Consider the following 16,364-nt stretch of genomic DNA (forward strand, 5'->3'; position numbering starts at 1 on the left):
ACTCGGCTCTAAATTCTCATCATAATATTTATTTTTCTCCATGTTGCTAACCATAGAAAATATCAAAAAATGGTTTAATCGTAATAGTACAGACTTGGCACGTTTTAACTACAGATAACAATTGCTAACGCCGACGATAACGTATGCTAAAAACATTTGGCTCCGCAGCGGAGCCTTCGGAGTTACGGAACAAATGACAAATGTCTCCGTAGCGGAGCCTTCGGAGCGCTAAGGGTTAAAACAGATAATGTCGTTGGTGCCTACATATCTAACACGGCCTGCCAGGGAACCACATTGAGATTAACAGAATAATATTTTATAATTTTACAAAGGAAACAGTGTTTTATTTCTGCAAAATGAGTATGCGTAGTAAATTTGATACGTATGAACTAGAGGATGATGTCTACAACGCGTATACTTTGATGTAGTCTATTGACAAGCCTTTGTCTACTTGTCCCCAATTAGCCAGCCACGTATTGTCACTGCTGTAGAAGTTGTACAGCGCCTGTAATGGAGGTCATTGCATAATGAATGTTCTCAGTGTTAGTCTGATAGCAGAAATGAATTTGAGTACCTTCACGCCCTTATTTTTCCACGGTTTTACATAGTTGCCACTTCTGCATCCGTCAGGGAAAAGGCTGCGTCCTCCAACACCCACACCCACGTTAATGTAAACCTATGATTGTGTACAAGAAATAAATTAATAACATTTTATAATAAGAATAGAAAACATTTAGATGAAAATCATACAAAATGCATACCATAACAATACTTCTTCTATCGACTAATTATTATTACTAGTACTAATTATTATATTACTAACTTATTACTAATATCTCAAAAGGTAGAAGTCGAGTTTTTACTGGAATTAAGATGGTGTGTCATCGGTAACCAGTGTTATTAAGATCATTAGTATAGTTAAAATAAGCTCAATACCATTAATTCACTACATATTTGGTGACGACGATATAAAACCGCAATATGAAACAATTTTCAATTTTTATTACAGTGTATTAATTATCTATTTTCATAAAAATAAAGTTGACTCCCATAATCTTAGCAGATTTTTAGCCTAGCACTCTGCAGTTTACCAGTAAAAAAATACTATCTTTTATAATAACACAACGACGTATATCTTACAATTGCAAAGACAATTTTCTACATGCTACAATTAAAAATCTGGAACAGTCACAGCTCTCAATTTACAAAATATAACTTTTTAAAACAGAATTCACTGGGGCATACACCTTGTGTGGGCTGAGACGAATCTATGAACTTATTTAATCGTATTATAAGTTATTTCATCATCATATGTATATGCTTGTAATTATGGAGAATCAGTGATTGTTCACGAACGACACAAATCTTCCGTAATAATTAACATAAGAATAATCAAGTTCCAACAAAGTTAAAGAAATTAAAGTTTCTTTCAGTAGAAAACGAATATGTTCATAGTCAGATAATCTCAACTTACTGGAACATCGAACATTGATGGCACCCTCTGTTCTCCATACTTTATATCATCGACTCTAAGAATGACATGTTCACGTTTCCATTCAATTTCATAGATATGATAGTCATTAGACCACGACGAGTCTATCACCTTCGTCGGGAGAGCCATTCGGTTGTCCTGCAGATCATTATTTTCCAGATTAGTTACATATGCACCGGCCTGGAGAAATTTACTGCCTATATCTTTTCCCTCGGTTGTTACGAGTAACGGATTGCCAAATGAATGGGCAATCATGAAGCTACAGTAAGATGATTCATTTGATGAGGCATCATTCTCTAGAGTGATCACTGAAACGAAATACGAGACAAAGAGCTGAACAAGGATAATACAATTGCAAGCTTATCGGATTTAAATCGTGTATCTAACGTACGTGGATATATCCAATCGCCGCTCGGTAATTTAGCGCGAACTTGGACCTTTCCATACATGAAGTTGAAAGATGGTTTGGTATTCAATCGCCCTGAAATTACAGGCGGCAAAATATTCCAGGCATTTGCTACTCGTGAGCAATCTAGGCTACCAATCTCTGCCGTACATCTAAAATACACCCGAAAAATGAAGCACGGCAATCGAGTAATAAAACTAATTGTTGTTGTATTAACAAAAGTGCGATTTTACTTATCCAATCGCAAAGACCCGTCTTGCACAAACGTCAAGCCGTATTTCTCTTTGACGAGAGTTGGTTTAATATACAATTTACCATCTCGAACGTGAACATTTTCTTCGTCGTTTTTGTAAACGACAAATTCGAAGTTCTAAAACATACGAACCAGGTTTCGTTTTCAATATAAAAAGAGGGCGTACATGATGCCTTCGAAAATCGGTTACCATACGCCACTCTTACCGGCGCCTCCGAGAAACGTTCAATAATCTTCCAACGATTTGTATCGAGTGTGTCGAAGTTCTCTTCGAAAATTAATTGACCCGCGCAGGCACTGTTGCGCTTTAGTTGCTGGGATGCTCCATCACGTGTGTATACCTTCGTATCAGATGCAACTTTGCACGAGCCGTCAACACGTTGTACAGGACCGGCTATAGTTCCATTGGCATTATAAAATTCTAAAAGAATACATCATATCGCTTTCAATGGTCAATAGTATCTTTCACGAATTGTTTCATGAAGTATTTAGATTAATTTATAGTATTTTTGTAGTGAGTGAAGTGTGTGCGCGTAAGAATGTGTGGAGAGCAGTGTGTGTGTGTGTGTGTGTGTGTGTGTGTGTGTGTGTGTGTGTTGCGAGTGCCGAATGCTGAGTAAAGCGGGGCAGCAGCCTGAAAATATGTAGATTAAGAAGAAACAAATGAATGTAGCGTCTTGAGCGAGAGAATAAAGAAGGAACAAGGTCGAGAGTAGTCAGCGTCCAGTCTCGAATTATTGTATGTATGTATGTACATCGGTACAAGGTGATTCTTTAATCGAAATCCGTTTGGAAGACTCGCGATAGGGAATCCCACATTTGTAATATTAATCATTGTTGACTGCTCAGTAAGTACGCATATTCAAGACTCTTGAAATTTATACAGCAAATTCCCCCCAATTGACGCTCAGATTATACGAGCCGTGCGGCTCGTTTTTATAGTTACCGATTGTCAACAAGTATAAAAACGAGTCGCAAGGCTCGAATAATCGTATCTTCTATTCCCAAATTGTCCATTTTTGTTTCTAAACTGAGGCTAACTTTTGTAGACTATTTTTCTAAAAATTTAGAATCGAAGAAAATTTTACGCTGACGTTTAAATTTTTTTTCAAGTCTTTTTCTTATTCTATAGTTACTGTATTACTTATTATTTTCAGAATGTTATGCATAAATGGTTTATCATTTTTAAAGAAAACAAACCTGTAACTTCGTGTTGTTGGTCAAGTAAATTGTAACCCAAACCATTGTACACGACATGCACCCACATATAAATGATATCCCCAATTTTCAGTTTGGTGGTGCGGTCCTGGTAAACCCAGCGACCATTTCTCGGTTTGATGATATCAACGGCGATGGTCCCCGCTTCAAGACTGTAGAAATCGTCGTTAAATTTTACATGATAGGCGACCAAACTGATTCCATCCTCGTCTAAGGAAAAGATTCTATGTTATTATTTCTTCAATATTCCGTTTTGTTTACGTCTTTATGCGGAGATTAAAGTTTATGAAATTCTCTAAATTCAGACTTATCTGAGATATACTATATGTATAGACGCGCGTCCTATTAACAAATGAAACGTAATCTGTAAGCGAGTTACTTAATACACGAGGAATTGGAATATTTTTGCTGACATACGACATACGTAATACGATTTTCATCGAGTAATTAACAATTAATAATGCATTGTATAGTAAGTAATATTTTTTAAGATTATGCGATTAAACATCTGTCTATAGATAAATACAATTTTGTGGTTTGTTTTCGAAATATTTTGGACACTTATTATTGATTATGTGCATAGAATATATTATCTTTTATTATACATGTAGGTATCGATTGTTATCCATGTACCCATATGTACATATTTCATCGCAGAGGCATCGCTCGCTGATGTAACGTCATAATTAAACCTTGTTCTCATTCAAGGCTGCGAACACTTTTGTAGTTTCTTTTCTTTCCTTGAGCAACACATTCATGAAAGCAGGGATTTCCACTCTGAGTAACTGAGCACTCTGAGCCGTCTATTTATAAATATTACCATAAATCCATGGAAATTGTGTAAATTGTTCTTAACGTTTGGTTAATATATGCATGCAATATTACGTATTTATATTGCATAACGTATCTATTATTACCGTATCTATATTATTATTCAACAAAATATTTACGTCCGAGACTTAGAGAACTGATTATTTTTATTACTACCGCAACTATTTTATTATCATTATTATTATATTAAGCAAGACCAGATCAATACAAAAATTGGCAATAGTTTCGTTATGATTTCTTTCAATGTCTCTACAAGCGTATTGTTAAATATCATTCAGCAACTTTTATTAATTCTTTAACTGTCACATAGGCGTGATTTTAATTCGTGGTAAAGCTAATTTATATTTTTATCTAATTCACAGAGTTTTGTAAGCCAAAGTCTGTCAATAGTTAATAATTATTTTTAACTATGGTTGAATTAACTCACGTGGAATGGAAATTCGCAGTCCTCTCGGAGCAAGTGGTTCAACGGTCGGCGTTGGTGGAACATATTGCCCGCAGCTTATATCGAACAAAAATATTGAAACAACTAGAATAAACTGGTCGATATGAACACGCATGACGTTCGCGTGTACTGTCTTCGTTCGCTGAAACGATACTGACAATTTCGAAGTCGATGCTAGTTATACCATGCGAGTTTCCTCAATAATATATCTTGATGTGATGCCATTAGGAACTTTCTATTTATAGATTTACAGAGATGTATATTCACATGATGTAAACGGTGCGTTCTTTTTCTGATAAATACTTCGTCCGCCAGATAAGCAGAAACTTATCACGAAACTAACAGATTAATATTTAAGAGTTGACAGACACTAACTTTTACATGACCCTCTTGACATCGTTCGTAAGTCGTAAATTAAATTATGTATGTTACACTCATTGTTACAGATATTTGTTGTTACATTATGTTACGAGCCGAGGGTCAGGCAGTTTGAGTGGCCGGAGGTTGCATGCAATTGGAATCTTTTTGGATGAGGTGCGTAGACCAGCCGATGTTTACTTCGACACGGGTGGCTACCTTTAAGGTTAGGATGAGGTGCGTAGACCAGCCGATGTTTATTTCGACACGGGTGGCTACCTTCAAGAAAAGTTAGGATGAGGTGCGTAGACCAACCGATGTTTATTTCGACACAGGTGGCTACCTTTTAGGTTAGGATGAGGTGCGTAGACCAGCCGATGTTTATTTCCACACGGGTGGCTACCTTCAAGGAAAGTTAGGATGAGGTGCGTAGACCAGCCGATGTTTATTTCGACATGGGTGGCTACCTTCAAAGGGGTTTGGATGAGGTGCGTAGACCAGCCGATGTTTATTTCGACATGGGTGGCTACCTTCAAAGGGGTTTGGATGAGGTGCGTAGACCAGCCGATGTTTATTTCGACACGGGTGACTACCTTCAAAGGGGTTAGGATAAGGTGTTTGGAGAAATTGGTGTTAGGGTGCCTCGTAACTTTGTTAAAAAGAAATAAAGATATACCTCGAGCGGTTGAGGTATACCTTGGTGGGTTTTTACCTACTACTGGTTCGAAGCAGGAGATGGAAATGATTGAAGTAGAAACCAAAGAGAACTGGTAGAAACTAATTTATTGCGCGTTGAGTTTAACAAGTGTGAGTGTGTGTTTGCGGACTCTAAACGCGCTCTCAGTTTTTCGCACTGAACCGGCGGGGGCTTCTGATTCTAGGTTGTTACCTCGTAGATTTGGTCGAAAGAGAATTTAACTCAATCTCGCTAACGTTTGCGTCTCGACGAATGTCATGAAACTAGCCCGATTCCCGGTTGCGTTTGAGCCCTTTATATACTGAGATTTTGGTGGAAAAATGGTAGTGGGGGTGTTGCTACGTGGTCCGATTCCAGAACGTTCGTCGTCGTACCCCCTCGGAGGTACTCGACTCATGATATACAAATGCACCCCCGGCTGGCTGGCGCCAGCCTGGTGTATGCCTTCAGGAAGGAATATAAAAAATACGTGGGAAGATTCCCCGTACGTTACAATTAATATTGTTTATTTTAGTATTAATTGATATTGTTACATTAATCTGTTAAGCTTCAACGTTATTCGAATAAATGTTAATTATACTTATTACACTATATTTTAGTTTACCCTGATGTTATTTACTTAAAATACGTATGGCTTTATGGAAATTTCGCACTTGCTTTTTAGTTAAATAGATAAATTTATGTTCTTCGAGAAATAAGTATTGTATTTATGAATTTAATCAAGTATATGGTTACCTTTATTAATCCTAAAATGTTATTGATGCACTACCTTTTCATTGCAACGGAATAATTATAAGAGTTCAGAAAAATATCAGGTAGCTTTATGGAAATTTCGGACACTGTAGAGGACAAGTAGAAAAGTCTCGAAAGAAGCCGATAATCCTGCCGGTACAATGGAGTCGGTATCATTTTGAAAACCAATATCCGCGCGCGTTAGCGGATCTAAGAGAATTCTCAAGGAATCGATTTCAACGCGTATATCGAACGTCAAGCTCCGTACGAATCAACTTCGAGTCATATCCTTTCATCTTCACGGATGGCTCACCATCGTACGAATCGCAACTCGGAAAATTAGACGATTAGAAAAGAGCAAGACAGAAACGGATATATACACAGGGTGTTCCACAATTACTTTAACAGCCGAAAATAAGGGGTAGCTGAGGTCATTTGAAGTAACTTCTTCCTTTACGAAAATGCAATCTGCGGCTTTGTTTACAAGTTATTAACGAAAAACACTGGCCAATGAGAGGTGACGGTGCGAGAGAGAGAGAGAGAGAGAGAGAGAGAGAGAGAGAGAGAGTCCGCGAGAGAGTCCGCAGCACGAGGCTTTGACAGATGGTCGGAACGGACTCAAGCCGCGTTCGAAGTATTGAACAAATCACGAAACGAGAACTTTCCGGATTTTTTTTTACTACGTAACAGTGATATTTTTAAGAAAAACGCTGTTCACCTTTACTTTAGAACGTCTGAAGAATATTTACTAATTTTTCGGACCCGAAATAATAAGTAATTTAACCGTGACGGCCGTTTTAATTTTCTAGTGTGCATGACACCTCGTATGTAACATGTGAAATTTTTAAGCAAGGTGTACAGTGAAGATTAACAAAGTACGTAAATAATATTTTAATTTAAATAATTCCGTGTCCGAACACAGTTCGACGAATAATTCGCAAAGCTAATTTAATAAATAATAATCGTGTTAAAGGACGTAAGGGATATGTTTGTTAGAGAAATATGAAGAATATTATGAATAAGAAACTCTAATTAAAAATCATACAATACATTTATTAGAGCCTTATACTATAGTTTCCAAATATCAAAAAGAAATCATAATTAGCATCTATTAGCTCGGTATCATACTCGACTCAGAACTCATTGCTTTTTTGCAACATTTTCTGAACCGAGGATGATACCGATTGCCCGGGTCTCACCGCGGAGAGGTTGCTGCTTTAGAGACCCGAAATGGAGTCAGGACGAAGTCGGTATTCGTTATGGCCACCTTTCTAATAACGACGACTTAATCAACTAATCCGCTCGCTCGCCAGCTAGCTAGCACACACAGATGCACGCATGCATATGTCGAGTAATTAGTGTGGACCAAAAGTGAATCAAAGAAGTCTCCGATCCACGAGGACCAAAATGAATCAGAGCAGAAGGCACAGATTCTTTGAAACTAAGAAACAAGAACGAGTCGGAGCAGAAGGTATTGATACGAGGGTGACGCGACGCGTACAATGCTCGCGCAAGTCTGAGGCCTTGCAGATCTAGATGTCCGGCGCGATCAATCAATCAATCAATCAATCAAAGTTAGACCCTCCCACATTGGGTGGCCATTTCTCGCCCTGCACCCTAAAATAAAATTAGGACGCCTTGCCTACTGAATCGGCGATAAGCGAGAGCCTACCCAGGAAAACTTGGATGACCATTTCTCGCCCTGCACCCTAATTAAAAAATTAGGCGGGCCTACACGCCGAAACAGCGACCAGGCGGGAGCCTTTCCAGAAGGAGGGGAAGAGACACAGACTTCCGCTGTGGCGGTGTCAAAAACGAGATGCGAACATGTTGTAAAATGAAAAGATACTTAAAAGCACTTTATTCAGAATTACAAATTCTACTGCAGAACATTCGCGTATCCAGTAAAATAAATGATGGTGATATATTACAAAACTACAGAGATACAGAAAATATGGTGTTGGTGAAATCCCGAGGTGGCAACCTCACTGTTCGGTTTTTACTTTTGAATTGACTATCGTCTGAGCCGACCTGGGCCTCTGTCGCCAACGGCTCACCCTCACAAAAGGGCCATAAAACAGTTCGATGGGTCATCGTTGAAATTCCAACAGAACAAGTAAATCTAACGCAATAATTCTGGACATATGCGAAGTTAGCGATTCGGGTACCTCGGGGACGCTATCACCTGTACCTCCTACGGGCGGTCCTGTGGGTCGGAAGCCCCTGAGTGAACTTAACACTACTTAAGTAAGATGCGCGCAATTAGTAACTAAGACGCACTCAATTATTAATTAAGACACATCCTTCGGCGGATGGTAATCTCTCGGTGGATGATAATAGTCAAATTGAAATGACTGGACTACTGTTACTGCGAACACGAAAGGATGACAGGGCGAAACAGGGAACGTAACACTAATACAGAAGTGCCACGTGAGCACACGAGAGCAATTTTTGCAAAAATGGAGGAAACGAAATCTAACAAACTTAAATTAAGAACCCTACCGACTTATAAGCGTTTTGGGAACCTCGAGGACGCTACCCCCGGTATCAGCTCTCGGGTCCCTCCCGTGAGCGAGCCCCTGAGGGACCTCAGATCAGAGGAATACCAACGTCCACAATTTGCCCTGACTTAAAGTATAAATCCTCACGCTTCATTTAAAAGTCATACAATACAATTGTTACAGCAGTATACTCCACTTTACAATATCAAGAAGAATTCCAAGTTTGCAGCTATTAGCTCGGTATCATCTTTGACTCAAAACTCATTGCAATTCGTAACATTTTCTGAACCGAGGATGATACAGATTGCCCGGGTCTCAGAGACCCGAAAGAGAGTCAGAACGAAGTCGGTATTCGCGTTATGGTCCCCTTTCTAATAACGACGACGACTTACTCAACTAATACGCTCGCTAGCTAGCACACACACACACACACACGCGCGCGCGTACATATGCCGAGTAATTATTGCGGCCCAAAAGTGGATCAAAGAAGAAGTCTCCGATCCACGGGGACCAAAATGAATCAGAGCAGAAGACTCTAATCATTAAGGCTCTAACATAATCATTCATTCTCATTCTAAAGTACACGTTAGTTCCTGAAATCGACTGACAATGGTAGCGATCATTGCGATTTAATTGAATTCCAATGAAAAGTATTTTTCTCGGACGAGATTCTAATTTATTGGTAATACTAATAATTCTAATATAATTACCAATTTTTCAAGACTTGCGTGCTTTTATGAATACGTTTCGATCGATGAGAATAGAAAATGATCATTCTGTGCATACATATCCTATAGAGATCCATGTTGCATTGCATAGATCGATATAGAATATGTTCAATTACAGCTAGTTCCGATTGCTCGCACTCTCCGAGTAGTGCTTGGGCACTCGAAAGGATTCGGGCAACGAACATGGAACCTCGGATCTCTGAAAATCCTATCTAAAAAGAGTTGTTAATTTCTTGTCGTTAATTTCAATAGTAAGACAATGTGAAAATAGATTAGGATGAATAAAGAAAGGATTATGAGGTACCGCGTAGCGATCTTTGCCGACGTGCTGATTTTTTTCTTCTTAGATGTCAACGAAAATTCGTTCAATGGTCAGCCGAAGACCCACTTATATGGGATAACCGATGCCCGCGAGTAAATTCTCCAAAATATACGCAACGGATTCCCAAACAAAATTGGTCTTGGCCAATACAACGAATTGCGTAAATCGATGGATATTTATAACAATTCCGTTTGTTAGAGATACGACTAACAAAGGAGAGATCCCTGGGGGTGACGCACACTTTATGATGAAATTTTGTACAGTAATAAAGCTTGTAAAGCTGAATCTAATCATATACTTAATTTTTGGTGCAGACAGCTTACAGTTTCTGAGATATTTAATATGAGCCGTTTATTTTGAAAGTGGCATAAGTCACTTTGTTTGTAAGTCGATATTTTTAAGGGTTTGCGTTTTAACACGTTTAAAAATATGGATGCTAACTTTCGAGAAGATTTACTTGTATTTGTTATCTCAGGATACTGATATTTTTCTCAGTATAAATAATTTCGTATAAACATTAAAAAATCACCACTCTTCATCACGGTAAAGTGACTTAAGCCACTTTCAAAATAAATAGTTTAGAAAAATGACTGACATATATTAATTTTGTCAGACGTATTTTACTGAAGTGATGTTTTGAAAGGGCAGTGATTTACTAAAATTGTTGAATAAATTACATATATAATAATAATTTATACCATGAACATATTTAATATAAAGGTTTGATTTAAGTATTTTTTATTTTAATATTCATAAAATACAAAAATAATTAGTACATTTTGAAACATAAGTATAAGTAAGTTATATGAAAATATACATCAGTTCAATTTCATTTTCGTCATCAATAGGAGTGATTAAGTCCTCGGAAATCGTGTTTTGTTTCAAATTTTTAAAATAACTGTGGTATATTGGGGGTATATAATTAAGCAAGTCCATCATGTCTTTGTATTTTGCTGAAGAAACAGGACGAGATCCAGCGTATAACGGATCCATTTCTATTTGTGAATAACGCCTAGGTCTTCCTCTTTTTGGTGACAAATCCAAAGTTAGAAATTCATCTTTTTTATCTAAAGTTAGTTTATAAAACATTTTATAGCCATCTGCTGGTGGGTCTGGAGGTAGCCGCCACATTACTATAATATAATTTACAAAACTGCACTGTTCTTTCGCACTTATAAAAATAAGTCCAGTGATCACAACTTTTTTAAAAATACAGAAAATAATTCAAAACAATACTTCACACACACTTATCACACGTTTCTATTTCTTTTACACTAAGCCCTGCAATTAATTTCCTGAGTACAGCGACTTACGCCACTTTCAAAATAAACATGTTTGTTATACCGTTAATTAGGAAAACTTCTCTCAAACAAATCCCAATAGTTCTCAACTTATTGATTGCAAATTTTTTAAAAATGAAAAGATGCCGTTCAATTGTAATTGGTGTTACCATTAACTCGATTTTTTTGAAAAAGTGACTTATGCCACTTTCAAAATAAACGACTCATATTGAAGTTGTTAATAACAAGGTCAGGAAGATGGGCGGGGCGGGGAGGGGGGACGCACGTCACGTTCAGGTTGGGTAGACCAGATCGAGCGCCCCACCTTTCCCTACTCCCTAATTATCTGCTACTATGCTGGTGACTGGTGGTTTATCCCTTCGTGGTTTATCCCCTATTTCACGTCACTTAAATACACGTATGTACGTGTAGTTAATACATCCGTGTATTAACCCGTGTACTTTTTAATGCACGGGAACTTATTTTGAATTAAAAATTTCAAAATTTATAGCAATCTAATATATATAAAAATTAAAAAATGTATTTTTGAACAAGTCAACGAATAGCCATATAATTGTTTAATGTAAGTTTATCAAATAAAAAATCTTGTCGCTTAGAGTCCGTTTCTGCATTACGGCAAGAATGTACTTTTAAAAGCTGCCAACGCTGTAATTTTGTCACCTCAGACACACATTTTTCTCTATGCAGTCAGATATATATAGTTTATTAGCTGACCGACCGTTGCATTTAGATAGAGTCCACTATCGTACATTATTTCCTATAGAGTCGGTAATTCAGATCTTGTCTGTGGCTAGGGTAGATGTCCTAATTATCATGACTATAAGCCAAGTTTTGCTTTATCGAAATTAAATATTTATTAAATACTAGAATTTTCATTTAATATACTAAAAATATAATTCGATTTTTTAGACATTTTTAATTTCCAGCATATTTTTGCATAATAAAAATTACTAATTTAATAATATTTTTAATGAAATAAAAAAAAGTGTTTCTGGCCATAATTCCGTGCCCTTCTAGAAATTCTGCACATAATTCCGTGCTCCGTACTTTCGTGTCTGTCCATATTTCTATGCCACGTATTTTCATGTCTACGCAGTATTAAATTAAAACTTAAAAGCTATTTTTAATTAAATAGGTATAGGTAATATTAGATATAAAAAATATGAAATGAACGATAGGTCGAGTAGAAAATCATTACGTTTTTATTAGTATTTAAATATGTTAATGCACATAGAAAAAACTAGATAAAATCAATACTTCAAATTATTATTTTATGGTCTTTTTATATTACATATTATTGCCTTTTTTTGTTTGTTTCTCTTTTTTTATTGATGCTTTCTCTTTTCTGATCTTTTTTCATAGCAATTTTTCTTCTTCATTCCTTTTTTCTTCTTCACAATATCAGTGTAGACCTCCTTGCGAAGATAACACAGATGACAGACACCTTCCTTTAGTTTTTGTATTGGTTATATCTTTTGGCCAGAATAAAAAATCTCATGTCTTAGATAGTGGAATAAGTATCAGAAGTGATTCCACATGAGTGTTATTACTAATTGAACTTGTAATACTAAAATTTACATCAGTGTATATACAATATATCCTCCCTAATTGACGCTCAGATTTTACACAAAAATGGGCAATTTGGGAAGAGGAGATACAATTAGTCGAACCTTGCACCTCGTTTTTATAATTGTTAACAATCGGCAATTATAAAAATGAGGCACGAGCCTCGAATAATCGTATCTTCTCTTCCAAAATTGTCCATTTTTGTGTATAATCTGAGCATTAAGTAAGAAGAATTTACAGTATTTCCATTTTCAGTATCCTGTGGAACCCATAAAAGAACACTTATACTTAATATACTGACAATATACAAAATCTGCAATTTATCTTGTACGCAAGAAAAAATAAATTGAAGTGAAACTGGTTTTTTTAGATTACTTTTAAACGTACTTCAATATCCTGTGGTTGACTATCAGATATGTCAAGTATCAGAAGTGATATCACATGAGCGTTATTATTGTCTTCAATGTTTTTGCTTTGGCTACAATCATTGAGAATTCTTTTCCATAAATATAACAAGCTTTCATGCTTCACATCATAGGCATTAGAGTACAGCTGCTTTTTAATTAGTACTTCAATATTCCATATTGTGTAAGATGAAACTCCATACCGTAATCAGTTCATTTCTAACCTAGTCTGTAGTTTAATAGTGATAATAATATTTGATTTGCAATTGACATTTGAATCTAAGCATGACGTCTGATGCCGGTACCACGTGATCAAAATAAATTTTTTCCCGACTGAAATGTTTATGATTTCAAAGTTCTGTAATTATAGATCGCTCTTTTCTCAATAAGTATATTAAATTAATTGCAATGTATATATAAATATCGAATTACAATACAATAATATTTTTTAAATTAAAAGAAGTATACTTTGGTAGCTTTTGTTATTACGTACTATAGGATTGGATTCATCGAAGTTGCGAGTATACTCCGTTACATCAGCTGCGTCGTTCCTTGTGTTGTGGAAATTAACTACAAATGGTGATACTATATGTGGTTTATATATACAAATGTTACTATAAAGAGAATCACTCGAAATAAAACACCTTATAATAGAACTTTGTCTCCCCAAAAATATTGAAAATGTTTGAATCACTATGTGCGCTTCGTGAACGAAGGTTAAGGCATTCGTAGCGACAGTAATTGACGTGTCAGTGCAATTGCAAATGGCGGGCACCAATGGTGACATTTCCTCAATGGGGAGGAAAATCGAAAAATTAGGAATATCTGCCGATGAATCAACGAAAAATGACAATGACACGGAAAAGGAGAAAAGAGTCGAGCCTCGTCTTTGGGGTTTTGAGACCCGAGAACTCTATAAAATGGCAGTAAATTTCTATAAAGGTGAGTTAGTCACAGTGACAGTTTGCTATAGTCTTGCTATTTAATTTTTTGTCTTATGTCGAAAAATATAATGTGTCCAGAAAAATGTTCAACATTATGTTACTCTGTCACATTTTCGTAGTAGTATAATAATCTAAAATATATAATTTTACGGGAATTTTATTTATGATAACTTTGTTGATTTTGATGTTTAGCTTCGTTGATTTGTATAGTTTACTTAAAAGAAACGATTGACGTGATATAAGAAATGTTTACAATTGTTACAGAGAAGGAAGGGAAAGCAGTTCATCTATCTTACGAAGATAAGTTAAAATTAGTTGCTTTTACACAACAAGTAACGCATGGGAAATGTACAGCAGAAAATGCTCCGCCTTTGGGTGTATTGGATGTGATCGGAAGGGACAGACGTTTGGCATGGCAAAATTTGGGAGATATATCTAAAGATCAGGCTATGGAGGGATTTATAGTTTTATTAGACAAATTGTGTCCTTTGTTCAGAACAGTTGTAGAAGCGCAAAAAAGGGATATAGAAGAAAAATTAAGGCTAAAGAAAGAAGAAGAGGCAAGACAATTAGAAGAAGAGAAAAGATTGAAAGAACTAGATGAACAAAAGAAAAAGGAAGAAGAAGCTAGGTTAAAGGAAGAATTACAGAGGAGACAAATTCAAGATGCCTTAAATCAGCAAACGTATTATCAATTTAAAATGTATGCAGAACAACAGTATCCTGGAAACCCAGAACAACAAGGCGTTTTAATAAGGCAGTTACAAGAGCAACATTATCATCAATACATGCAACAATTGCGTCAGAATCAGTTAGTCGCAGAAGAACAAACACCAGAAACAAACAATGCCACAACAGAAGAACCTGAAAAGGAAGAGCCAACTAAAGAAACTGAAGAAACAGCACCATTAAATGGAGAAGACTCGGATGAATTGGATTGGCCACCTATAGCACCTGCTGAAATGTGGACAATAAAAGGTGTCGAAGAGTTTAAAGAAACCATTAGGAGAGAAGCTGGTGATGCAGTTATTAAAGTTGGACATGGAGAAACAGTGACTGTGAGAGTGCCAACACATGAAGATGGCTCGTGTCTGTTTTGGGAGTTTGCAACGGATGGTTATGATATTGGTTTTGGGGTATATTTTGAGTGGTCAAAGCCAGAAACAAGTCAAGTGTCAGTACATATTACTGAATCTGAAGATGAGGATGAAGATGAGGATGATTATGTTTTAAGGGAAGATTTAGAGAGTGGAGTATCAAATGGTAGTGTTCAGTCTGATTATAAACTACCATCACCGCCTATAAGTGAGATAGTACCTGTGAGTATATAAAAAGAATCTTTCATTGTTATTATGGATTCAAGTTTCAATACTATCAGCCATTTTATACTTGAATATTCTTATCAACAGGTATATAGGAGAGATTCTCAAGAAGAAATCTATGCGGGAAGTCATAGATACCCTGGACAGGTAAGCAAATCTAAATCAAATGCTTCTATTGTGAATTATTCTGTATACATATCTCTCATAAATCTTCTTGTTGCAGGGAGTGTATCTTCTTAAATTTGATAATTCATACTCACTTTGGCGGAGCAAAACGCTTTATTACAGAGTATATTATACTCAGAATGGCTATGTAAATTAGCTTCATGAAAGGCCACTACAATTCACAAAACGTACAACCATTGAGAACTAGCCAACACAATGGTCTGCCAATACTGCTAGTCCAACTAAATGAAGAGTCCTATATCATACTTCTGTTCACATAAGGCGAAGTGTTTGCAAACAAAATTATATACTTATTATAGTTATGTAAAGACACTTTATTGTTTAATATGGCAAAAAAGTGGGCACAAGTAAAGAAAAGGTTCCTATTGTTCCCTTCCCCGTGAATGTTTATAAAGTGAAGAAAACAAATGAATTGTATAAACGTCAGCAACAACAGTATATGTGCAACAAAAAAATCCCTTTGTATCAATTTTATTCGTATCGCATTCGAGCTTTATATTATGTTGATAATGTATTGGTAAATCTATGCGTAATATTGTTTTCTATGGTTTGAATTTTAGTCTATCTTTGTTGTTATTTCACTCGTGACTGTATCTTATACTTTTATTAATATTGTCCCACGTTTTAGAAAAATACATTGCAATCAAAGCACTGGGTCG

The 16,364-nt window shown here is 36.3% G+C and overlaps 2 protein-coding genes and 2 long non-coding RNA genes across 4 annotated transcripts; 2 read left to right on the top strand and 2 right to left on the bottom strand.

Annotated features, from left to right (window-relative positions):
• Positions 1-314: 314 nt before the first annotated feature.
• Positions 315-4,838, bottom strand: B-gluc1 (beta-1,3-glucan recognition protein 1). Its single transcript, XM_033480272.2, has 8 exons — positions 4,628-4,838; positions 3,352-3,579; positions 2,358-2,572; positions 2,132-2,268; positions 1,884-2,050; positions 1,475-1,800; positions 575-676; positions 315-505 (listed from the first exon to the last, which is right to left on the bottom strand). Exons 1-8 carry the CDS (start codon positions 4,758-4,760, stop codon positions 404-406), a joined length of 1,410 nt encoding a protein of 469 aa, XP_033336163.2. The 5' UTR covers positions 4,761-4,838; the 3' UTR covers positions 315-403.
• LOC143259964 (uncharacterized) lies at positions 4,792-6,282 on the top strand. The gene is made up of 3 exons (XR_013034015.1): positions 4,792-4,924; positions 5,092-5,179; positions 5,554-6,282. It is a non-coding gene; the product is annotated as an uncharacterized LOC143259964 (long non-coding RNA).
• A 6,180-nt stretch (positions 6,283-12,462) lies between these two features.
• Positions 12,463-13,593, bottom strand: LOC143259963 (uncharacterized). Its single transcript, XR_013034014.1, has 2 exons — positions 13,237-13,593; positions 12,463-13,108 (listed from the first exon to the last, which is right to left on the bottom strand). It is a non-coding gene; the product is annotated as an uncharacterized LOC143259963 (long non-coding RNA).
• A 186-nt stretch (positions 13,594-13,779) lies between these two features.
• On the top strand, positions 13,780-16,356 carry LOC117225759 (Golgi resident protein GCP60). Its single transcript, XM_033479549.2, has 4 exons — positions 13,780-14,195; positions 14,462-15,516; positions 15,607-15,666; positions 15,743-16,356. The coding sequence occupies exons 1-4, from the start codon at positions 14,018-14,020 to the stop codon at positions 15,839-15,841; spliced, it is 1,392 nt and encodes a 463-aa protein (XP_033335440.2). The 5' UTR covers positions 13,780-14,017; the 3' UTR covers positions 15,842-16,356.
• The last annotated feature ends 8 nt before the right edge of the window (positions 16,357-16,364 follow it).

Source organism: Megalopta genalis, chromosome 8, assembly GCF_051020955.1.
Source record: "Megalopta genalis isolate 19385.01 chromosome 8, iyMegGena1_principal, whole genome shotgun sequence".
Lineage (NCBI taxonomy): Eukaryota > Metazoa > Arthropoda > Insecta > Hymenoptera > Halictidae > Megalopta > Megalopta genalis.